We start from the raw sequence: 24,936 nt of genomic DNA, 5'->3' as shown, positions 1-24,936 counted from the left end.
AACCAAAAACAATTTCTATAATCTAAGCTACATTTTAAGGTCATAAACATAAAAATTAGTTGCGGCATTCTCTTGTAATAAGAGTTTAAAGGTAGCTATATTGAATTTTTTTCGTTTTTTTTTTTAAATCAAACGTGGAAAATTTTTTTGATTTTTTTCCAAATTTTTAGACAAAACTTTGGTAATTTTTTGTTTATATTCTTTCAGTAATCTTATCACAATTCTTTAGAGACGTATATTTCAAAAGTGCAACGCACAGATCTCGAAATATTAACACTTCAATACAACCATGTCTAACAATTTTTCATTTATTTTTCCTATTGAGAGTGATTTTCAAACCTCGTTTTCTCTGCTTTTTTTTGTGTTGAAAATTTTGCACCGAAAATAAACTAATTTTTTGAAAAACCAAAAAACTTTTGTACATTCTTAAGCTAAATATCAATACCATTAACACCAAGGCCATAAACATATTGGTTGCGTCGTGGATATACATATTTCTGCCAAATAGAGAAAATACAAAAACGTCTCTTTTGATATTTCTGTATAAATTATCGGTAACACAATGATTTTGAACCTTGGCACTACTGTTTTAATCGAGACAAAAGTAAACTCCAGATAATTATCTGCAGTTAGCATTCTGACTATGGTTACGATACCGACACGAGATGCGAAATGCGACAAATTGAGTGTATCACTTCATTTCGTATCTCTTACATCGGATTTAGTATTGAAACTGGAATCGCGTCGTTACTCGTATGTTTCGTATCTCGTACGTTTCGTATGTTTCGTTACTTCAGTACCCAGTAACGAAACATACGAGTAACGATACTGTTTAGAAAGTAACGTTTCGTTACTCGTTACTGAAGTGAATACCCGCATTTTAGTAACGAATACATACGATTTGCTACAGCTCTACTTAGATGAGATTGCAGGACCATACTGGTTCATTCTTTTTCATAATGGTTTGACATCTTGAACTAGTTATACGGGCGTAGTATCGATTTTTACTTGCCTTATAGGGCTTAGTAACGTGGCAACAAAAATTGATAATAGTATGGAGAATATGAAAAGGCTGCCAACTTTTTTTTATTCAAAATGGCGGCTCCAAAATGGCGGATGAGCTTTAAAATAGAATTTTCATTTTCAAAACTGTATAACAATATAAGCTAGTAATTGGGCTAAATTCATAAAAAAAAAGCATCTAAAAAATGCTAAATTAGTAAAAATCACTTTAAGACCCCTTATTAAGCTATTTCATGGATTTTTTTTTTAAATTAGCTCAATTTTAAGATCTCTTCTATTTATGTTTCATAAGAAAATTGTAAACATTGCGGTCATATGTTTGCTAACTATGTTTTTAAGTAAATATTAGAAAACATAATGATATAATGAAATATTTCAATGTTCAATAAAACTGAGAAATTATTTTTTTCTGTAAACCAAAATATATTTTTCTAAAAGATTTTAATGTTTTAAATTCAAATCTGAAGTCGAAAACAATCTGTGACGTCACGTTTCGTAGATAAAAATTAATTTTGAACTACTTATATCTCAAAAACGTGACGTCATAGATTTTGTTTTACTTTAAATTTTTCACACGTATTTTGTATTGAAAAAAATTCTAAAAAAACCTACATTTTTAGTAAAAAAAAAACTGAAATACCAAGAAAAAGCACAACTACTATTTGATCAGGCATTATATATTTAATATTTGTTGTACATGAGATACTTCTAAGTCTTTTGTTGATGGTATATAATCTTATCCCGTCAAATTGGCTCTGGTGAATTTTTTGAATCCGGTTCCTAAAATGTTTTCTGTAGTGGTAAAAATATTGGATATATGTATGAGGACATGTCCCTCATTGTATTCGGCTACGAAACGATTTTCAAGATCTGTTTTTGGGTTTAGAGATTTCAGTTATGCAGTGTTATGGATTCCTCGACATCTGTTTTAATTCTATTTAAGTCTAGCTTAGATAAGTTTATAAATGCCTGTTGCTTAATGGTAATTTATGGAAAGGAAAATAACTTTATCTTACCTTTATCTTTCCAAAAAAAATCTCAAAGTGGCAATGCACTCTCTGTGTGGAAAGGCATATTAGGCGCTTACCTATGATCTTGATCCTGCTGTCTCGCGCAGACCCATTAACTTGATCAAAAACTGGTTAGAAATGCTTAAATTGTTTTGAAAAAAAAACAAAAAACATTGTTATGATTAAGAAAAATAGTGTTTTTCAAAAGATCACTTTAACACAAAAAATTGTTTGTATTCTTATAGCACCCTTATAAATTGTGTAAGATACCGGTGAATCATAAATTGGTAATCGTGCTTTTAATAACTGAGTCAAGTTGATCCTTGAACTAAGAAATTTAATAAAACAATTAGCAGTATAATTCAATTTAATTTTTAATATAGCACTTTTTAATTTCAGTATGAAAAATTGTAGTGCGCTAACACTTAGACCTCATAAATAAAATAAGTTATATCCAATATCTATTAAGTGCTCGTTATAAAATTAACAAGATCGTTTCTAATTGAAGAAATTGGCTGAACTGTTAAGTTCAAAAGTCGTTGTTTTATTTAGTTTTATTTTTCTCTAAAACATCTATAATTAAACTGCACCCTACTTTACTGCAATTACTCACTCAATAAATATGAAAATTTAATTCAATTCAAAATCATCAAAAAACGACCTTTGTAGTTCATGTTATTTCTGTCAGGTGTTGTTTTGAAACATTATTATGACACACTTAATTTTATTGTAACTCGAATGATCACAATGTTAATTATTTTTAAGTGGAATTTTTTTTTTCATTTAAACTAACCTTTAGTTGAAACATTCATAGCTTTATTAGGTATTTAGAAAATTGAAAGTAATTACTTAGTGGTTATGCAGATTAGACTTATTTTTAACTGATTTTTGTTTTTTTTCTAAAGCAAAATCAGTTAATTAGGTCAAGTTTTCACTTTTAGATGTGTGAGAACTTCTGATCAAAATTCTAACCTACAAATATTATAATTTTGCACTTAACTTTGATTATTATAATATAAAACCAAAGGTAAATCGAATTTTAGAGAAAAAAGAGCATTTGTCTCTCAAGACTAGATGGTAGAACTAGATCTACTACAAACTAGATCATCTACTCATGAGGACTATACCATTTACAAAGGAACGTGGCTGTAATCTAATCGGTTGATGTTTCTCCAAACCATTACCACGAATGAAATTCATGATTAGACCGAGTAATATTTAGAAACATGGCATAGTACCGAAAATGAACATTTTTTTTGAGAGTTCGAATATGTAAAACAATTGCCTCAAGGTACCAAAAAATGCAGATATGCAGAATTTTTGGCCACAAAGAAATGTATTTGATGAAAACAAGGTTGCAAGGTCCATGTGATAGTCAAAATCTAATTTTACTTAGACCTGAGATCAAAAACTAGATTATTAATTTATTATACATATTAAAACGCGTTTAAAGTTTTGGGAAACATTTAAAATAAGTAAAGACGTCATTGCAAATACTCAAATTTCTCCTAAACTATTTGCCGGGAAAATCTGAAATTTTCGAATAATATTCTTTAATATATTTATATTTAAAATATGCAAAAAAAGACTACAAGAGGATAAAACAATTTAAATGCTTCTACGAATTTTGGAGTCCATATCGAACTAGACCGGAATTCGTTCAGCTGCATTTCAATTTCTTTAATAACCAATAAAATTTTGAAAAGAAAAGTTTATCAAAGGATATCATATCAGGGTACTACCTATTATAAAACCGCTTTCTTGATTTTGTAAACGACTTAAATGGTTTCCAAGAAAATGCTCCCATAAAATCGTTCAAGAAATCTTGATAATAAAATAAGGAAAAATTATGAAAACTCTTTTTAAAAATTTTAATTTTTTTTTTGAAATCATCAATCAATATTTTCATAACAATCCAAATTTTTTATATGTCCCGGGTTTTGTTTCTAAAAATATTGTCACCGTAGTTATACTTAATCAAACCACAATCTATACAAAAAAAATTGATGAAGAATCAAGCTGTGAGATCTATACCTAAACAAAGAAGAGAAAAATAGTCCAGTTAATAAGAAGGGGGTTTGAAAAAAAGTCCTGAAGTCAGAAAAGTCTTAATGCAGTATTGAAAAGGGATTTTTTTTTAGCATAAATAGCAGTGAGCTTTATGTTTGATCTTGTGTGGCACTTAAACGATGAATTATTGCACTTACCAAAAATACCAATCAATTTTTGCTATCATACGGAGAAAAAAGGCCACCTAAAAACAAGCAGATTCTGTATCAAATTAATTTTGCATGGGTTTTTGCAAGGTGACTTCCGTCTTAAATTGAGCGGACAAAATTTCTTAATTTCTCAATGGGCATATTTTAAAGAAATCCACTTAATTAAAGTGGAAAATCATTTAATTTTTGTGTAAAAAAAATTAAAAAATAAAATGCACGACTGGGGTCGCATGTAGGGAAAATTTAAAATTTTATATTTTCAAGGAATTTGAAAAAAAATAAGAAATAAAATCGGTTTTTTATAATTAATTAAACACCATTTTAAATGATCTTTAACAAAACAAAAAAACAAGTATGCCATTTTATTTCTTGTATAAAAAGGAATAAAAAAAACGTTAGCCGTTTTTTAAAAAAATAATTTTTTATATGCAAACAAAATTTTCCAACATTTTTCAAAAAACAAGTTGGTATGCCATTTTGAAGAAATAATTCGTTTACTCATAAAAACAAAGTTTCAAAATTTTTCACAAACCCATTTTCTAAAAATTGGTTTTTCAAAAAAAAAATTTAAATATTTTTTAAAAATCCAAAAATGTGTTTTTTGAAAATTGTCTAAAATTTAAATATTACCTTTACTAAAACGCTTTTGTATACAAATTTTCGTTGAAATCGAGTAAGTCTTGTACAAGATATTCATAAATCAAAAAAAAAAACGTTCTTTGACAGGTACCGTTAGTAACGGTACAAAAAATATTTTTTTTAATTTCAAAAGTTCGCTCTTATGTGTAATACTACACACAAAAATTTTAATCAAAATCGTTAGAGCCGTTTCTTAAAAAAATTACCTTTTCTATTTCCGTTATATGACAAACGTTAGTTTGGTCCTAAAAAAAATTTTCAATTTTCATCCAAAACTTTTCACTACCAAGTTTGAACAAAATCACTTCAGTAGCTTGGGCTGTAGCTCGAGGTACATACAGACAGACAGAATTACCGGACTTACTTTTTTGGCATTCTCCATCATCGTAATGTTATGTAAAATTGTTATCTCGAGTTCGATTTTTCTTACGAATTATAAACTTGCCCTATCCTATAGTACCTACATTATGTATGTATATCGCAAGTTAAAAAAAACTGGCAGCCACTGGGGTTCGATCCCACAACTTTTGGCTTTACCATCAAGCTATCTCACTGTTAGAAATAAGTATGATAATATACAAAACTTAAGCTGAAGTCCGACAATAACTTTAAAATTTTTATTTTTAGAAGGTTTTTTAAAATAAAAACTCATATTACAATGAAATGAAGTTCACCTTAAATTTAAACAGATTCTACTCATTTTACGCGGAAATCATATTGCTTTAGGAGGGTGGGATTTAAAGTGGGCATCATTTTATTTTTAAAATCTGCTGGGGGCTTTCGGTCTATTTTGTTTTAGATTTAGGTACTATTAAGCTTGCTTTAATAAAAAACGTAATTATTCCAATTATTTCAGGAAGTAAACTCATTCTTCGAGGTATCCATGGTGAATTTAGATCTAATGAACTAACAGCTGTGTTGGGTCCATCAGGATGTGGCAAGACTACACTTTTAAATGTTTTGGCAGGATACAAGTAAGTGTGGTTCGCTCTACTAATCGAAAACTAAACTATCGTTTATTTTTTAAAGTTCCTCAACAGCAACTGGCCAAATAAATGTAAACCGTCGACCTAGACAAGCAAAAATCTTCCGACGAATGTCTCGCTATATAATGCAAAACGAAGTTCTCGACCCACATTGCACTGTTCAAGAAGCTATGATATTAGCAGCACATCTTAAGCTTGGCAATGAGTTACCCATGTCACAAAAAATGGAAATGGTAAATTATAAAATTTTTAACGAGTTACCAAAAATTGTCAAATTTTTAACATTTTTTTCAATCTCACAGATCGATGAGATTCTTTACATGCTTCGTTTGAAGAAGTCTGAAAACACCATGTGTGAACGAATGTCAGGTGGAGAGAAAAAGCGTCTATCAATTGCACTAGAACTGGTCAATAATCCACCTGTCATATTTCTAGACGAACCAACTACGTAAGTTATAATAGTTATAAAAATAATTATCTAATTTCAAGCTTATTAATATTAATAAATATTGCATTTTTCTTTCTTACAGCGGTCTTGATGACTTATCAAGTTCTCAATGCATCTCATTACTACGTCGAATAGCACACTCGGGTCGAACAATTATCTGTACAATTCATACACCATCGGCTAAACTTTTTGACATGTTTGACAAGGTGTACGTCCTTGCGGACGGTCAGTGTGCCTATCAGGGTTCAACACAAAACATTGTGCCATTTATGAATTCAATTGGATTATCTTGTCCGCTAACATACAATCCAGCTGATTTTAGTAAGTACCTAATATCAATGTCAAAAAGTTGTTATACATCATTTTTAGACTGACGGAAATGTAAATGTCAGTATTTTTCTATCGTGTAGAATTTGATTGCAATTTAGAAAAAAAAAAATAACAATTATTTTACAATAATAAACAATGTTTAGACTTTAGATATAGCAACAATTAAGCCTTCATCGTTGTAATTAAGTCAAACAAATAATTAATAAACAAATTTAGAATTGATTCAATTTAAGATTTATGTAAATGTAATTGGTATGATAATTCCTGTTTTCTAAACATATTGATAATTATTTTTTTTTAAATTATAATCAGAAAAAATATAATTTTTAAGTCAAATAACAGATGTCTTTGGCTTTGATTAGGTAGCGCTTGATATACATAATGTCGATTTCAACTATTTTTTTTTTTAAACAATGCTTTTGCGGGAAATTGAATGAACAGATTTCCAAAAAAAAAAAAATTAAAATAGTTGTTCAGGAAAAATAGTAAATCTAGTACAATTTCTTTTTATAAGTTTTTATGATTGGTATCGACGCTGAATGTCACTCTCTTTACCAGGTCCAAGGCCCTCAAAATCCCCACATTGACTTTTGTTAAAACCACATTTAGAAAAAAAAACAATTTAGAGAAGGAAATAATGTTTGACTAAGCTGCAAAATGTACAGTACATACATATGTTGATTCAATCTGGTCATTATGACACAGGTACCTATTATTGCTGAATCGAATGAAACCAAAGATTTCTCGATACGATAACACTCAAAAATATTGTAATCCTTCTTATGAAGAGATGAATATTTTTTTAATACCAACAATCATAAAATATTATGAATTTGTTTATTTTTGTTTTTGTAATATTTTAAAAATAAGCAGTATTGACTGAAGAAATATTTTTAAATTTTGTATTTTTATTAGATACGATTTTATTTAACTGTTTATTTATTACTTTTAATTTTGGGATTAATCGACTGAGTCCCCAAGATTATCATTGTCATGAAAAAGTGCAACTCTGCTTTGTCGTTTAGATTTGACGGTAAATTTTAGGTCCCTTCCAAAAATGATCGAAAGTTGTTTGTCACGTGGCCTTGCTCCTTGATGGGGTGTTGTGCCAAAACTTTATTATTGTTTGTTATTTAATTTCGGTTTGGGTGTGTTAGCACCTAGGTTAAAGTAGCAATTTACACTAAATACACATTCTCCACGTTCACTGTGGCGTATACGTGTTTTTTTTTTATTGGCTTTTTTTAAACGTTTGATCCAGCTAAAAAATTTATGTTCATGGAATGTGCTCTTTTGACACGTTATCTCAAAGTGTTTTATAATTCTGAATAGAATGAGAACCGATACCATAACTCTTAAACAAATTTTTTTAGATTAATGTTTTTTTTTTAAATAAGGGAGGAACAGTCCTTCTCTTAAAATTATGAAAGAAAAAATGTTCTTCTTTTCCATAAATGAAGTAAAATCTACATTAATTTGTCACGTAATAAGGTTTGCAGTTGACATGAGAACTAAAAATCAAAAAATTTTATACAAATATCTTAAGTGAAAGGGTGTTTTTTTTTTATAGGAATGAAAAGTTAGATTTTATAACTTAAAAGTACCGTTATTGTAACACTGTGAGACAACAACCAACTTTTAAAATATACTTGGGACCTACTATATTTTATAGGACTTGTTGAACATAGTAAAAGAACAAATTTTTTTTTGCAAATTTGGGGCAAAACAAATTGCCATTCAGCCATTGCAAAAATTGCAGCGTAGTCAGTTTTCAACTGATTTCTGACTTTCTTTAACCTGTTTGGAAGATATTAAGTAGATATTAATGATATATAAAACGTGTGGTTTACAGCCCTATTCTGCTGTTCCCGTGAATCTCAGATCCGATTCACACATTCGGTTCACTTTAACTCTACTTTGCCATTCTGCTATCCATCGGGTAAACTGCATTATCATCCCTCAATTTGACGTCGAGGTGAACGTCAAATTAAAAAAAAAATGGCGACGAAGTAAATTGAAAGGAAAAAAAAATTTTTTGTTTGTGTTTACCTATTTGCATAGAAAAAATAAAAGCAGCCGATTAAATGTTAAGAAATAATTAAAAATTTATGAAAAGTGGCATTTTGCTTAATTTCAACGATGGTGAATTTATTTTTACAAACAAAAGTGACAGATCCGCAACATTTTTTATGCGGATTGCAAATGTATGGAGCAAGTTCATTCACGTGATTAGTGGAATACTGAACAACATTACCGATATTACCGACGTTAGTTTGGATTCCCCCCGATGAATAGCAGAATCGTAATTGGTGAATATTTAGCGATTTTTCCCCCCGATGGATAGCAGAATAGGGCTGTTAGATAACAAGAAATTAGAATTTCCAAAATACTTTTTTTTTCAATTTTTCTTTTCCACTTCAACATCGATTTTGGACATACATGTTATTTTTTAATTTATATTTATAAACAATAATTACTTCCAAATCTAACGAGGAATTTTTTTTAAATCAGTTGAGAATCGGCTGAGAAAAAAGAGAATCTCGATATTCATTTTGATTTGTCCAATTTTTTCACCTAAACATGTGGTAATAAGGAAAAATTAGTTTACTAAAATATTTTTTACCTAGTCATGGCGTACGAATGAATTAACAGTTCAGTTTTCATAAAACTCAATTTGAAACTTTTATTTTAGAACAGCACCTTTTCGTAATCGTAAAAATAATATTATATTCATTATAAGATAACGGTTCTTACCATAGAATCTTTTTCTTGATTTCGGACTTTCTCGTAAATAACTTATTCCATTTCCACTAAATTAAACAAACTTTAATGTGAAAACTAAAAAAAAATCAAAAAAAATGTTTGGGTTAGAAAAAATTTTAAATATATTTTTCAAAAACTTTTTTTTTTTTTTTTTTGAAAAAGGCGAATGAATTAGTTTGAAACTTTGTTTTTGTAAGTCGATTAATATTTTCTTGTTGATGGCATACCAAATTCTATTTTAAAAAGTGTTTGAATATTCTTATTTTTTCCTGAAAACTCTTAGTTTAGATTTCAAAGCCATTTAAACAGATGTTTTTGTTACTTTAAAATCAAATTTATTTGACTTTATAGTTATTTTTAAAACTTGTTATATTAAATTAAAAAAATTTCATGAATTTTTAATAAAAAGTTTCAATATTCTAAGCTACTTTTACCATAAAAGCTAGAACGTGCGAACTAGGTCGTGCATTTTATTTAATTATGTTTGATTCTCCTTTAAGAGCGCTCTTATAACCTTTGTTTTATCGCAATTTAATTTTACACTTAATAAAGTTATTAAAATAATAACTAGGATCAAATTCAACAAACAATTTTATGTGAGGTAACTGTGGCGTATACGTAACCAAAAATATTTTAATCTTTTTTTAACTATCAACCGATTTATGTATGTGTATATAATTATTTTTATTTTTTTTTTCTATTTCAAGTAATTGAAGTTGCTGGACGAGAATATGGAAATGATTATTATGATAAAATGGTTGCTGCTGTTGAAAATGGCAAATGTTCAAGATGGACCCCAGACTTTGATTACAACAACACAACAATTAGCGATACTCATGAACAAGCCAAATCCATGGAAGAATTCGAAGAAGAAATCAATCCGAAACTTTTAAAATCCAAATGTTCGTGGCTTTTACAATTTCGATTACTTTTGAGAAGAATGCTTATACAAATGTGGAGAGATAAAGTAAGATATAATTATATTATTTTTATTCAAGTCGAGTTATAGAATTCATCGAAGTCGAAAAAAAGCTTCGAAAGCAATGAATTCTATCAAATCGCAGCTTAAACTTGATTTGGAAAAAGTATTAATTATTTTTTTTAATTTATAATTAAAGTCCTACATCAAGCTGAAATTTATTGTCACAATCGCTCTGGGTATGATTGTTGGAGGAATCTATGATGGAGTCGGAAATGATGCTACGAAAGCTTTGTTCAATTTCGGTTTCGCATTCACAATTATTATTGCATATTTATATCTGCCAATGATGCCAGTTTTGCTTCAATGTAAGTTTAAAAAATATCAAACCTCGATCTGAAATGTATTTAAAAAGCTCTTATTTAAACAGTTCCCACCGAAGTTCGACTACTTAAGCGTGAGTACTTTAACCAGTGGTATCAACTAAGCTCCTACTACTTAGCAATGGTTTGTTCGAAAATACCATTCATGTTAATATTGGCTATGATCTACATCACAATGATTTACTTGATGTCTAACCAACCACTTGAGCTTAATCGGTTTTCCATGATCTTTCTTATTTCAATTTTAACTGGAATGACTTCTGATAGCTTAGGTGTTCTTATTTCTTCGCGATTTAGCATAGTTGTAAGTCTATTAATTTTCGAATCCCATTTCGAAGAAGTCTAAAATTTTTCTTAATTTTTTTTTAGAACTCAATGTTTGTTGGACCTGTAATATCAGTTCCAATGATTCTACTCTCCTGCTATGGCATTGGCTATGGTAAAGAAACCTACGTGCCAGCATACTTAAAATTTTTCATGTCTATGAGTTATCTTCGACATGGTCTGGAAGGACTTGTAGCAGCACTTTATGGAAGCGATCGCTCCGATACTATTTGTCCTGAAACTGAAATATTTTGTATGTTCAAAAAGTCCAAATTTCTACTCGTAATGTTGGGCTTTGATGGAGTTGATTATACATATTCGGTTTCCTGTTTGGCGATATTTTATGTTGTTTTTACTTTGGCAGCATTTATAATGATAAAACAACGTTTAACATTTAATTCATCAAATTATATTGCTGTACAGTATATTGGACAATTTGTTAAGTCACATTTGAATTTTGCATCTTTAAAGTACTAACAACAAATTTGGGTTGGGAGAGGATTTTTAGAATCATAATGTTTGGTAAGTAAGTACCAGTGTTATTGTGTGTATAATGTAGATAGACAAATTATAATTAGCTTTATGTTTATGTGGTTTTACAGTGATATTAGAAATTAAGTAAATTTTTGTTTAATTGAAATCTCTTTTGAATATACTTATTATTTTTACAGAAGATGATTTGTTTTTGTTTTATTTCAATTTTTGGCAGAATAAAATAAAAATTATTAACAACTTTGAAAATGATCGCTGCAGTTTTGAAGTTGTGAGGTCCACCGACTTCGAAAACATAACTTGTGGAAAGAACGATTTAAAGTTTTGAAAACTGGCTGGTTTAAAACATTCATAAGTGAACTTTAAAAGTACTCATAATTTTGATTAAATGGACTTAAAATGCTGACATTATTCGTGAGATATGCATTCAGTTAAAAAACAAAAGTAGAAAAAATATTTGTTTTTCAAGAAATTAGTTCATTTTGTTTTTAATCAAAAAAATAAAATAAATAAATAAAAAAATAGTTGCAGTCGTTTTCGAGAACATGACTTCGAAAATTGGTATAGGAAATGTACCGTTATTTTGTATCCAAAATATGTTAACATTTTATCTGGTGAAACTTTTCCCAAGTATTATAAAATGTATGAGTTTTCTGTTAAACTATTATAACTAAGTACCATTATAATTACTTAGTTTTTTCCAATATACCCTCATTTTCTCTACACCTAAAAAAAAAACACCCTTTCACATGAAAAAAAATTAAAAACTTATTTAAATCGCAATTTACATGGCATATACAACATTTTTAATAAATTTCGTTAAGATACATTTAATACCATTGATTTTATCGAACTTATAGCGGATTTTCCTTATTTTCCAAAAAAAACAGTCAAGTCAATAAGTTAAATATTTTTATAGGCGGCTTGGATTCTTGGTTTCTTTTATGAATGAAATATTTTAAACAATTTCCATTGGTGTACAATTTTTGTCTTCATTTCTTAAAAAAAAAAAAAAAAAAAAAACACCCCTTCACTCAAGATAATTTTGTAGGCTCTTTAGATTAGTTCTTTTATCAAAAGAAAAGCTTTCGCCAAGTTTAAGAATTTAACAAAATTTATGTATATCAGCTATTTTACCTTTCTCACACATAACTCAACCCCCCAAAAAAAACACCTTTTCACCAAAATTTTTTTAAAAAGTTAATGGATTCTTTGTCCCTGCTTTATCTGAATCCTTCATCTCAAATTTGATCAGTATATCATGTTTTTTTAAATGGGTTTCGGGTATATGTATTTTACTTGTTGAAGTCATTAAACAAGCACCCTTGAATTTAATCGGCAATTACTTTTGTCAGAGCAATCGTATTGGATTTATTTGTATGTCATTAGATTCAGCACCAACAAATAACCTTTAAACATGTGTCATATGATTATATTCCACTTACAATTATTTTTTTTCAACTTTTTGTTAACCTTCACCGCCTCACTGCTTTTCCGCAAAAAAACACCCTTCATCAATTGTTATATTTGTATCGGTGAAAGTTTTGTCGATTATATGGGAAGGCTCTATTACGTGTTACGAAACGTGGAGCTGAAACAGTGGCGATCTCCTCGATGTCTTGGGTCTGTGAACTGTAACTTTAAATGAAGTCTATAAACAAAAGTCCCCATTTCTATCTAAAACAATTATTCATAAATCGCAAAAAACTGTGACTATTATGTAGCCCAAAAAAAAAATACAAAATATTTAAACATTAAAGTTTTGTAGTAACATTTATTGATATTAAAAATATATGTAATGTATTATGTAACTGCAAATATTATGACATACACAACGAAAGGTGTAGAACTAGGAAGAAATAACACGTATACATTAGTACTTCTAAACAAAAACAAAATATTTGTGAAAATTTATATGACAATGTAACAAAAAAAAAAGAATTTTCTGCAATGAAAACTCCTAAAGAGTATACATAAATTTAATATTTGTACTTGAAATCCATTCGAAGCAAATACTGAATGTTAACCTGAGCAATATCATAGACGATAAATTCATTGTATAACAACGAGGATTGTAACTTAGGATCTGTTAAGGATTTTCCCAATGGAATTTCTACACCATCTTCCCTCACAATTGATTCTGCTGGATTAGGCATTGTACGACCCTTACCAAACGTACTATGCTTATTCTTTGGTAACTTGGTCACATAATTGGCACTTGTGCATTCAAACATATCACCAAGAGCCACCTCAGAAAGCAGCATTATACCAGTGGAATTCTGTTTGCTCGTACAACAATAGTTTGCCGACTTAGATACCATATCGGCAAAGTATATACCCTTGCCAAACATATAACCTGTAACAGGTGCCTCTGGTGGGGCAATTTTCAAACCATGCGACAAGATACCAACGAAATTTGTAAGTCGAGAACCGTGCCACAAAAGACGTCTGTTGTGTAACTTCTTAAATGGCTTATAACGCCTAGCCTCTCCTTGACGGGCCACTTTGAACACATCGACAATTTCAAGTTCGTACATTTTGTGAGTATCTGCATGGGTGTTTTTGACATATTTCTTCAACATAGCAAATTCTTCGCTATTCTTGTCAATTGGTTCAATTGATGTTTTCAATTGTTCATAGTGCTTGTCAATTGGATTAACATCTTCACCAGATTCCTCATTCTTTATAAGGCTGTAGGCGCATTCGATTTCCATCAATGAATCCAACATTGCTGAAAGATCCTCAACTTGTTTGATTGTATCCAACAACGGAGGACTTCGTACACCAAAGTTATGTGGAATCAAAGTATAAAAGCGATTGGTAGCATCAATAAATTGACTATTTGTACCGGAATTCTGTACTAAACCGTGAATTTCGGTGAGAACTTTGTAAGCATTTTGAAGTTGTTTCTGACTCAGCTTGCCAAGTGGCATCTTTTCCATGTCCAAATCGAATTCCAACATTGTCCGTTTCATCGTTTCAATGTCAAAGATGAGTTTTATCAAATCTTGAACAGAAGTATCCAATTTTGATTTGACTTTGTGTTCGGCATTTAGATCGATTTTAACATCTTCGGCAAAGTCAACATCGATTGGATAATAGCAGCCAGGTCGCTAAAGTGGAAAAAAAAAAACAAAAATAATATTTAAAATAAAAATACTTTTTATAATTTTTGTTATTTTTTCTTCGTTTAAATACGAAAGCTACTTAAGCTAAGTATACACGATTGCAAAATCTTACAATATGTATTGGCCGATTTTTGCCAACAAATTTCCACCAATTTTCTATCAACCATGTAAACATCCAATTTTATATGTCAAAGTTACAGAAAAAAATTGGCAGCCAATCTTTTTCGAATTTTCTATCAAAAAATTTTACTTATTTTACTTTACAATTTTACTTATTTTCAAATAATTGGACGATTGTTGACTAATTGGTCATTGGATGATATTCTTATTAAAAACATTGTCCAATTTTAAATTGGGAGATAATTTTGTATTTGTTATTGAGAAAAAGTTTTAATTTAAAATTTTTTTAAATTATTTTTTCAAAATTTTGAAATTAAAAATAAATTTTTCAAAACTATTTCTTAAAACAGCTTTATTCAAAAATAATATAATTCTGGTTTGTTGAATTAATAAGCACACCAATTCTGCAGAATGTTTGAAGGCCTGCGTAAGTACAATTTTCAGCCGTCACTTAGTGTTCATTAACGTCAGTTCCCGAAAATATTGCTTTTAATAACAGAGAAAATTTGTAAACCGTGTTACATTAGGGTGGCGCAAAAAAAAAAAAACAAATTTTAATAGTGAAATTAAAAAAAAAAACGCGTGGTTCACATTTGGATTAAATTTATCGATGAAAAAAAATATTTTGAATTAGCGTTTTTTTGTATTGCATTAAAAAAAAAATTAGGCAACTCTACCCGAGTCCCTTAGGGCTCTATTTTGAGTCCTTTACTGCTTTTACTGTTCTCTATATATATATCAACGATCTAGGAGCGGGTTGTATTAATGTATTTCAAAATTTTGTACGATTTTAGTGCACAGAAAGTTTGTTAATCGCGTTTTTTGCTATAGTATTATTAATAAACAGCATTTATACATAATTTTTCTGAGCCTCCTAATGCGAAAATTTCCAATTTAACTTTACATATATTTCAAAAACGATATTTTACTAACTTTCTCTGTAGGGAAAATCAATTTTTTTCAAATACTAAAGAAAAATTTGGAACCACCCTAATGGAAACTTTTTTTCATTTCTTCGATAATTTGGTCACAATAATATCCGCGTTGACTTTTTTTGGAATTTCACAAAGAACTGTAGAAGATAACATTTTTTAGAAAAAATTCAAATTTAACTCATTGGGCCCTACCAATAACACCGGCACACAACAACAAAAAAAAAGTGGCATGTACTTGGGACCGGACCTTTCTGTATGTAATTGGGCCCAATGAATCCGAAATTCAAGTCCGTTTGGTCCGGTAAACGTCTTGTTTTGAGCTTTGACTGCACTTTGTTTGCATTTGTATGACTTTTTGGCGTTTTTTGCATTTTGCTCAAAACAGTAGGGTAACCGGTCCAAACGGAGTTGTCAGAGATTCAGAGGGTCCAAAAACATATAAAAGAAGAAGTACATGCTTTTTTTTGCGTGCCGGTGTAATCAAATTTAAAATTTAATACTGAAATTCGATGTCTTTTATGTAACTCAATTATTTTTAAAGTACTCATCATTTCATCATTTAAACATCTAGAATTGAAATAAAATTGATAAGTAATATTAAAAAGTTGACGGATTTAGAAACAAATTAGGTTTTAAAATACTAAATTTTAATATTTATCAACTATCGATTGATAATTGACAATCACAATAGGGATGGATTACATTTATTAGCAATAAAAACATCGAATCAAGAGCCAAATGAATTTCTTTCTGAGTTCTGCACTTCTGCAGCTACTGCAGTTTTTTTTTTTAATTCAGAAGAATAAAGCCGATATGGTTAGTTAAAAAAGGTTATATCTCGAGTTCTATTTGTCCTATCGACAAAATTGAATTATTCAGACTTTGAGGAAATGACAGAGCATCAGTCATTTTCCCCTAACCATTTGGGGCAATGAAAAAAAGGTGTTTGCCGATTCTCAGGCCAACCAGATATGGTCAAAAAATTTCATAAAAATCGTTCAAAACAAACAAAAATTTGGTTGGACCACCATCTATTAAAAAATAGATGTTGATCGATTCTCAGACCTCCCCGATATGCACACAAAGTTGCATAAAAACCATTATAAAAAAAAAATAAAAAAGAAAATTGTGTGAACCACCATCAAGAAAAGGTGGAACGAAGTCCGCCGAGTCAGCTAGTAAAATTGGCGGCAGATGTAAGCTGATTTTCACCCACTGATTTGTCTAATTTTTTAATAAAATTATCCTACCGTATAAACAGACATTTTTCCCTTGGTATTTGAAGACTTTTGACAGTTTGGCCAATATTGGAATTCCTTCCAATCGTCTATATTAAGCTTAAGAGTAACACACTGCGCTCTTACCTTTTCAAAATTGTCTCTATCGTCAAATTCATTTCCAGTTTTTTTCAAATACTCATCTTTAAATGAGCTTTTAGCACTATGGACAGTATCAAAACTGTTCAATTTATTATTTCCAATAGTTGTTCCAATACGACCCCAAGCCTTAAAGACCCAATATCTAAGAAAAAAAAAAAAAAGATAATAGAATTGTAGAGTAAAGTTTTCATAAGAAAATTACAACTTACCGGTTTTTGGTATCTGCTTGCAACAACTGCATTTTGTAGTAGGAATTTTTATTTGTTTGTATATCAGTTTGTGCCAGCACAACGCTATATTTATCCTTTCCATCAACATACACATGAGCTTCTCTATCCAGTCCACTGTCGGGATCTACAGCAAGTCCATCTTTAACAGTTAATTTAATTGATTTTGGTACGGATTTAGTATAAATGCTCTTGGATGAGGAGCTTTTTAGTTCTTCTTGAGGTAAACGGGCCGATGGATCAGTTCCCCAATCACATAAGCTTGAACTTGAGATAAAACGAACTGCCCCAGAGGGATCTTGTTCGACTTGTTGCAAATAAGTTACAGGAATCACATGAATTCCTAATTCTTTAGCCTTTTGCATTCGAGCGCCCATTTTGTCGACATCTTTTTGGGTGGAAAAAATAGCAATAGTTTTATCATTGATTTTTGTATCAAGTTTTCCACCGAGCTTAGCAATTTGTGCCTTTAAACTTTCTTCAGAATCTTTCAAGTTAATATGGGCAAATTGGAAGAGGTAGCAAGGAGGTCGTTCACGCTTGACTTTTGGACTGAAAAAGAACAAAATAATATCAGTTAACAAGTTTGTGTTGTTTGTTTGGGTTATATAAGTTACCCATCAAGTTCATCCTCTTTTTTCATAGCCATATTTTTGGCTATTGTTGAGGCACTTGGTGCAATATATTGAATAGCACGAACTTCTACCTTCTTCTTGACATCTTTTAAAAAGGAAAACCTAGCTTTCAACCCTGAAGGAATATGAACTGGTTTTCTCTTTGGCTCTTTTATTACATTCATACATTTGGTCCATTCAGTTAGGTCTCCATTACAAATGTAACCGGATTTTTGGAATAGTATTTGATTTCCCTTGCACATGGGACATGGTTCGATGGCACCAAATGCCAACATATCAGCTAGCTGATCGTAGAGTTTTGACGAATCACTTGGTGGCATTTGATTGTTTTCTTCAAGAAGTTCATGTATTTCGGATTTTTTCATTTCATCTTTTATGTAATCACGGAATTTGCAAAGTCTCTTGGTTTGAGATTTAAATTTGTCGGCTAATTCTTTCTCTTCGGCAAGTTCTTTTTCATTTTTCTTTTCAAGTTTGGGCTTTTTAGCATCGGGAACGTCTTCAGCTTTCATTGCACTAAGAATAGACAGACAAAAATTTTAAATCAAATTTAAAAATATTTTTGTTATTGTTTAACTTACGGCAAAGCATCTTTAACAGCTTTTTGATCATCTTTAGAAAGACTTTTGAATCCTGGCAAAAGATCTCCACTAGTTAACCAACCAAGTTCACCACGCAACTCAGCAAAGCACGTTATGTGATGCCAAAGTGGTTGACCTCCATATTTCATTCCAACTTCGGTATCAAAGACTGTTTTACGAATACGTACTTGATCTTTTAGAATCTTTTGTTCGCAGCCCTTGCATGCGGAACGTGCTGATTTGGCATATTCAACGCCAAAATCTTTCATTGCAGCATTGTCTGCTTTGGAGCGTTTTTTACCTTTGCCACCAGCAACAACTGCCGAACCACTTAGTTCATCTATTTAATAAAAAAAAATAACATAATTTAAAATAACAAAGAATAGAATTTTATGAAATAACTAAAAACTGTTATTTTTTTTCTTAAATATCTCGAATCGTAGTCGATGTATGTTTATACAAACATGTGTAATGTATGGCATATATCGTTCATTTTAACCTTTAAAAAGGAACCCAAAAACTTGAGGTTGAGGTTTGAATTAAAAAGACTTTCACTTAAGATAAAACCTTAAATGAACCTTATCTATCTAATAAAAATACCTGGAAAGCAAAAAAAAAAAACAACTCGCATGCATAATACGAACACCGTCAATGAAATATCAGTAAAATAGCCCATAAGAATTATATATTGTGTTTAATAAACACTGTTTATCTTCTGTATTTATTATGACTGATTTTTTTACTTATCAGTTATCACAAAGTTTATGCAGAAGTTGAGTTAGGTCATGCACAAATAGAATATTACTGTTCTAGCCCAGAGGCGGACAAGGGTGCACTAGAGTTACAAGTGTTGTCATGTGGTTGGTGGCTGTTTAGTTTTTGGTTTTTTTGGGAAAACAGTAAATATCAACATTTTAATAAAAACGACTCAGCTGAAATTCTTAAATAAATTTTTGATCAGCTAAATAAAAATGCCCAAAAATATATGGAGAAACTAAGCACCGATACGAATGAGACCTACATGGCTTGAAAGGGCATCAATAGTAGATATAAAAATCAAAGATGGGTCCAAGATACCAATCATTTTATGTTATAACTCACTTCCACATAAATCTAGTGGCTTCTTTGTCTTTCATATGCATTTTAATCAAGAACAAGTTAACAGCGTCATTTAAAATCAAAATTAGCTTCTGGCAAATGATCTTAGGGTATTTTTTGATGCTGCATCTCATGGAATTAAAACCAAGTTTATTAACGCCTCAAAAATTTGCATCAAAAATATTTATGGTGTAAACGTGATGCTTAGTAGGTAAGGTACTGTTTTCTTTCCATACAAAAATTTGTGATGCAAAAGCAGTGATGCGCTTATGAATTCAGCCAGCAAGTTTCGGGGATGGTTTTATAGATGTTCATATTTGTTATCTACTATTGATGCTCTTTCAAGCCATGTAGGTCGCATTCGTATCAGTGCTGGATTTTTTTCGGGCAATCTCCTTTTTGAGATAATTTTGTATGGGAGCTAAAATTAAGCTCGATTTGCGAACTTGGCTTAAGCTATAAAACTGCGTACTAACGAGTTACTAGTATTAGACCGAGAGCCGGCAGCATATTTTGGCAGTTTTGATATAACCGAAATTCGAGTGTGCACATATCTAGATATGCACCACAGTATGTCAACGGAAAAAGTCTGGCAGTGATCTTTTTCAGCTTTCCTTTGCCAGACGCATCCAAAGTGCAGCAAAAAATCAACTTTTGGCGTTTTGGTATAACCGAATAAATGATAAACCAAACACCAAAATGCATTTCGGATTTTTTCCCAGACCCTCATATAGCAAAATCTAACTTTCCCGTACTATTGAGATACCTTTTAGGGCGCCTGGCAGAGGGTAGGTTGAAACAAAACTGGCTTAAACTTACATTTTCTAAATCAGGAAAAGGCAGAGAAAGTTTATATTTGGCCATCATATGGTTACTCTAAACAAAAAAATATTATTTCAATTTTATAAGAAAAAAACAGAAACTAGGTGTTTTTTGTATGGAAAAACCTGTTTGGGAAACCTTTAAAGGCGTCTGGCAGAGGGAAGGCTGAAAAATATCTGGCTTAAACTTATATTTTCTAAACCAGGAATAGACATAGAATTTTAATTTGTTACCATCATACGGTTATACCCAACAGAAAATAAGCTATTAGGTTTTTTATTAGAAAAAAAAAAACTTCTGGTACCCACATTTTTGAAATCAGGTAATTTTTTATGATTTTTTGGTGTATCATTTATTCGGTTATACCAAAAAGCCAAAAGTTGATTTTTTGCTGCACTTTGGATGCGTCTGGCAAGGGAAAGCTGAAAAAGATCACTGCCAGACTTTTTCCGTTGACATACTGTGGTGCATATGGGCAATTCCATGGTAACTCACGTTACATTCACAAAAATTTCCAACACATAAATAATTTTTTTTTTTGTCAATTTTAATGTAAATTGATACGAAATTACTATCCATGAATAGAGCATAACTATTACTTTCATAATTAACTAAAAAAATTTACTTTATTTTTAACATTTGCTTGGGAAAAATAAAAGTTTGATGGTAACTCACGTTACAAAAATCGGACACGAATTTTAAGAGTCCGTCAGTATGAAGTTTTTATGTGAAATTAAGAATCTTTATTTGTTTTTAATGAAGATTCCATACATAAAAAATTACAAGCTTTTAATATTAGTGACAAAACCAAACATTTTTTCAATATTTCGAGGAAAAATTTTAAAATATTTAGGTAACTCACGTTACATTATTTTGGTAACTCATGTTACCTGTGATTTGTAGTTGTAAATGTAAAGAAAAGATGCATTTTCACTCAATTTTTTTTTAAATCGAATATTGTGTAACGAAGCTTGCTTAAATGTTAATTTATTTTACCAATAACGAGGGGGTGTTGTCATCGTCACTATTAGACTCATCATGTTTTTAGTTTCCTTGTTTTTCCGTCATTTTCATCTAAAATTCTTCTGTTGTTGGCAAGCTTATGCTATAAAAATGCTTTAAGATTATTAAACTCCCTGAATTTGATGTCTATCCATAAGGGAATACAACAAAGAATCTCTTCTTGCAACTTGCAAAAAGAGTTGACGTTTGTAAATAGAAATTTGCTAATAAAAAAGTAAAAAAGACTGCATAATTTGTTCAAAATTCGTGTCCACTTTTTCATGGAATTACCCATATCTAGATATGTGCACACTCGAATTTCGGTTATAACAAAACTGCCAAAATATGCTGCCGGCTCTTAGACTATATGTTTTGGTTGTACCGCCATTCACAAAATTTGCTCTTTTGTTGTTATTTGCCGTCGACTCGTGTGAAATTGAGACGCAGATGACTAAAGTGGCAATCCCCATAGTAGAATCCTAGTTGCATTAGCCATGAGATACAGTTGTTTTCATAAAAATAGCAGTGCTCCCGACGACCTTTGTATCCCAAGAGGGGTATGTGAGAAGACCAAAGAATGCATCAAACGATCCACGATACACCGTGAAAACGATGAAGCATGGCGGTGCGAAACTGATGCTTTTCATACAACAGGGATGAGCCTAATTATCCCATCTAGGCCCATCAGGGGTATAATGAAGTACGTAAAAATTCTCGAGGAGGTTATGTTACCCCATGCTAAAAAGGAAATGTCTTTGATTTAGGTATACCGACAATATTATGGCCCAAAGAATACTTCGAAAGGGGCAAAATGATGGTTTCAGGAGAAAAAGGTATGCGCTATGGAGTTGCCCGCACAATCCCCCAACCCTAACCCCTTTGAAAACTTGTGGGGGAATGTAAAGAATGAGGTCCATGAGGTGAAACCGAAGAATTCGAAAGAATTGTGGGAGGTAGTGCGAGATTCGTGGATTTCAATACCAATCGAGAGGTGTCAAAATTAAACGAACTCTATGCCACGAAAATGCATTCCAGTCATTAAAATAACGGTTACTCCACAAAGTATTAATGGTAGCCTTAAATAATTAGTACACTTTCATACAACTTTCAATAGTTTTTCTTACTTTTTGCCGTACAATGCTATGCACTGCTATTTTTGTGAACAGCCACAAATTTTTAATATTAATGTATCTGTGACAAAACCAACGGTAAAATATCAATCTTAATTTTTTCTGGTAATATTAATAAAATACTCTAATTTTTTATTTGAATTTTTGTGAAATATATTATAACGTTGATAACATTAGCCTTTTTGTTTTATTTGGGGAGCACTGCTATTTTTATGCACACAACTGTATATTGTGCGGCTAAAATCGACTCTTGAAAAGTCGGCATTAGACTAAATGGGAATAGTTTGAGGTTTTACCTATTTAACAATAAAATTTTACTTCCAAACAAACTATTTGTTCCAAAAATTTGAATCTCGGCATGCATAATAGTTGTGGGTATTCCTAGAGTTTTTGCTTACTATGTCATTTCAAAAAAATATAAAAAGCTTAAGGTTTTAAGGCCCATTTGTTTAAACGAAATTTAAGTTCTACATAAAAAAATATTTGGAAGTTTACGCAGAGGAAAAGGTAAGGAACAAAAGTTTATGTTCTACTGAAATATATAAGTTTTGTTTCAGCAAATCGCACTTTATCTCAAGTAATTTTTAAACACTGAAATAAAAAATATTGTAGTGACATTTAGTGTATGGTCAAAACATTAGATTAATATTATTAAAAATGATTCATGGTTATGCAATTAAAGGAACTGTATTCAACTGGTTTAACTCATATCTTAAAGGACGTAAGTAAATTGTCAAATTAAATGGGGTTGGTTCGGGGGTATTAAATTCGGACCTTGAATCAATTTTAGGTTCGTTATTATTTTTAATAACATACATACATATGTGCCCTTAATTATGAAAGAGGACTAAGTCACTCCTATAAATGGCATCAAATCTAGCCAAAAATAATTATTATTTAAGGGGTAAAGTTTATTTGAACGCGAAATTGCAGTAAATAAATTTCTTTATTGCTCCTTCAGTAATTTTATAAAAGAAATATAATTAAATCGTTATAAGATAATTATTATGTAAGTTTTTCTTTAAACTATGCAAAAAGTGACTTAGTCCACTTTTATAATCATGGGCACAAATGTTCTTTTATAAAAAGACATAATGGACACTCTATCTATACAGTTAGTGGGCAAAGTTGAAATAAATTTTAAAGTTGAAGATAGATAATCGTAACACTTTGGAAAAATTATGAAGGCAAATAAAAAAGAGACTTAAAACAGGACATTTAAAAAATAGAGAACAAAATATGAATTTTATGAAAAAAGATAGCGTAAAAAACATCAGAGTTGAAAAAGAGAACATGTTCTTTCTAAAAGGTATGTTCTGGAAACCCCACAATATGCTAACAAAAAAAACCTGAAGTGATATGCTTTCCAAGTACACAAAAAATATAAACATCTTAAAATGACGATACCTTGCAAACAAACAAAATGTAAATAATTTACATATTTCATTTAAAAAAATACACTTACCAATAGTTTTCTTTACTCTTTCTTGATCTTCAAATCGCAAATTTTCAAAATTCTCAATATCACCAGCTGAGCCTGGTCGCTGTTTGTTAAAGAAACATTGCTCATGAAACCAATTTGGTTGTTTGCCATCATGAAAAGCTGACTAAAATGCAAACAGTGTAAAATTAAAATTATTTATTCTTATTGGCTTTTTTATACCTGAACCATGGCCGCTATACGAAGACTGTCCTTTCCAATATTCGTCTTGCATCCTTTGCACGATGCGCGACCACTTTTTGCGTATTCGCATTTAAAAGGTAAATCAATTATGTCCATTGTGAAATTACAATGGCTATCTTCTCCAAACAACAAGTAGGCAAATAAATTTATTCAAAAAAAAAAAAGAAAAAAACAAATGTTTTCGGAACTCTCAGAACTCTCGAGGTTACGAAATGTTTTTTTTTTGTTTAGTTTGTTTTCCTGGAATTCGGAAGAAGTAAACCATTAAAAGGGTGAAAGGGTACCTCTCAAACTCATGTCGATTTGAAAATCAATAAGATATATAAATGGCAAAACATAACAATCAATTGAAACTTTATTTCATCAACAAATAAAAGAGATTAGAAAAAGGTTAAAAGTTCTTCAAACTTACCTTTTGTAGAAATAGAAACAAGTGAATTGAAAGCTGACTAGAGCACGAATGAACGTGAATTTTAGAAGCACAATTTATTTTAAACAATATATGATGAAGTAATAACAAAAAATCGACAAATACACATTCGTTTTGTATTAAAACGCAAAATTGTTGTAGAAGAAACGAGCTAGCCAGACATTCGCCCACAGAAATATCATCATCATCGCACCACCGGCTTTTTTTTGTTTAAAAACTTAACGAAGAA

At 30.5% G+C, this 24,936-nt stretch overlaps 2 protein-coding genes and 1 long non-coding RNA gene across 5 annotated transcripts in view; 1 reads left to right on the top strand and 2 right to left on the bottom strand.

Annotated features, from left to right (window-relative positions):
- Positions 1-11,717, top strand: part of LOC129907083 (ATP-binding cassette sub-family G member 1) — a 56,515-nt gene extending 44,798 nt beyond the window's left edge. For both annotated transcript variants that reach the window (XM_055983169.1, XM_055983229.1), the window contains exons 3-10: positions 5,748-5,865; positions 5,921-6,110; positions 6,180-6,325; positions 6,408-6,646; positions 10,126-10,385; positions 10,537-10,705; positions 10,768-11,024; positions 11,090-11,717. In XM_055983169.1, the coding sequence (XP_055839144.1) occupies positions 5,748-5,865; positions 5,921-6,110; positions 6,180-6,325; positions 6,408-6,646; positions 10,126-10,385; positions 10,537-10,705; positions 10,768-11,024; positions 11,090-11,521 (1,811 nt within the window). In that variant the 3' untranslated portion in view covers positions 11,522-11,717. The remainder of the gene's footprint in view (positions 1-5,747; positions 5,866-5,920; positions 6,111-6,179; positions 6,326-6,407; positions 6,647-10,125; positions 10,386-10,536; positions 10,706-10,767; positions 11,025-11,089) is intronic.
- On the bottom strand, positions 1,659-9,480 carry LOC129908419 (uncharacterized). Of its 2 annotated transcripts, none has more exons than XR_008771280.1 (3): positions 9,410-9,480; positions 2,040-2,174; positions 1,659-1,971 (listed from the first exon to the last, which is right to left on the bottom strand). It is a non-coding gene; the product is annotated as an uncharacterized LOC129908419 (long non-coding RNA). The 2 variants fall into 2 exon arrangements; XR_008771284.1 differs by having other exon boundaries at positions 1,659-1,967.
- Positions 11,718-13,462: 1,745 nt separating the features above from the next.
- Positions 13,463-24,923, bottom strand: LOC129906481 (poly [ADP-ribose] polymerase). Its single transcript, XM_055982290.1, has 8 exons — positions 24,690-24,923; positions 24,257-24,517; positions 24,059-24,200; positions 18,542-18,881; positions 17,943-18,476; positions 17,308-17,877; positions 17,084-17,240; positions 13,463-14,649 (listed from the first exon to the last, which is right to left on the bottom strand). Exons 2-8 carry the CDS (start codon positions 24,371-24,373, stop codon positions 13,516-13,518), a joined length of 2,994 nt encoding a protein of 997 aa, XP_055838265.1. The 5' UTR covers positions 24,374-24,517; positions 24,690-24,923; the 3' UTR covers positions 13,463-13,515.
- Positions 24,924-24,936: the final 13 nt, after the last annotated feature.

This window comes from Episyrphus balteatus, chromosome 1 (assembly GCF_945859705.1).
Source record: "Episyrphus balteatus chromosome 1, idEpiBalt1.1, whole genome shotgun sequence".
NCBI lineage: Eukaryota > Metazoa > Arthropoda > Insecta > Diptera > Syrphidae > Episyrphus > Episyrphus balteatus.
Note: the sequence above shows the minus strand (reverse complement) of the source record. Positions and strands in the feature narration are given on the sequence as shown.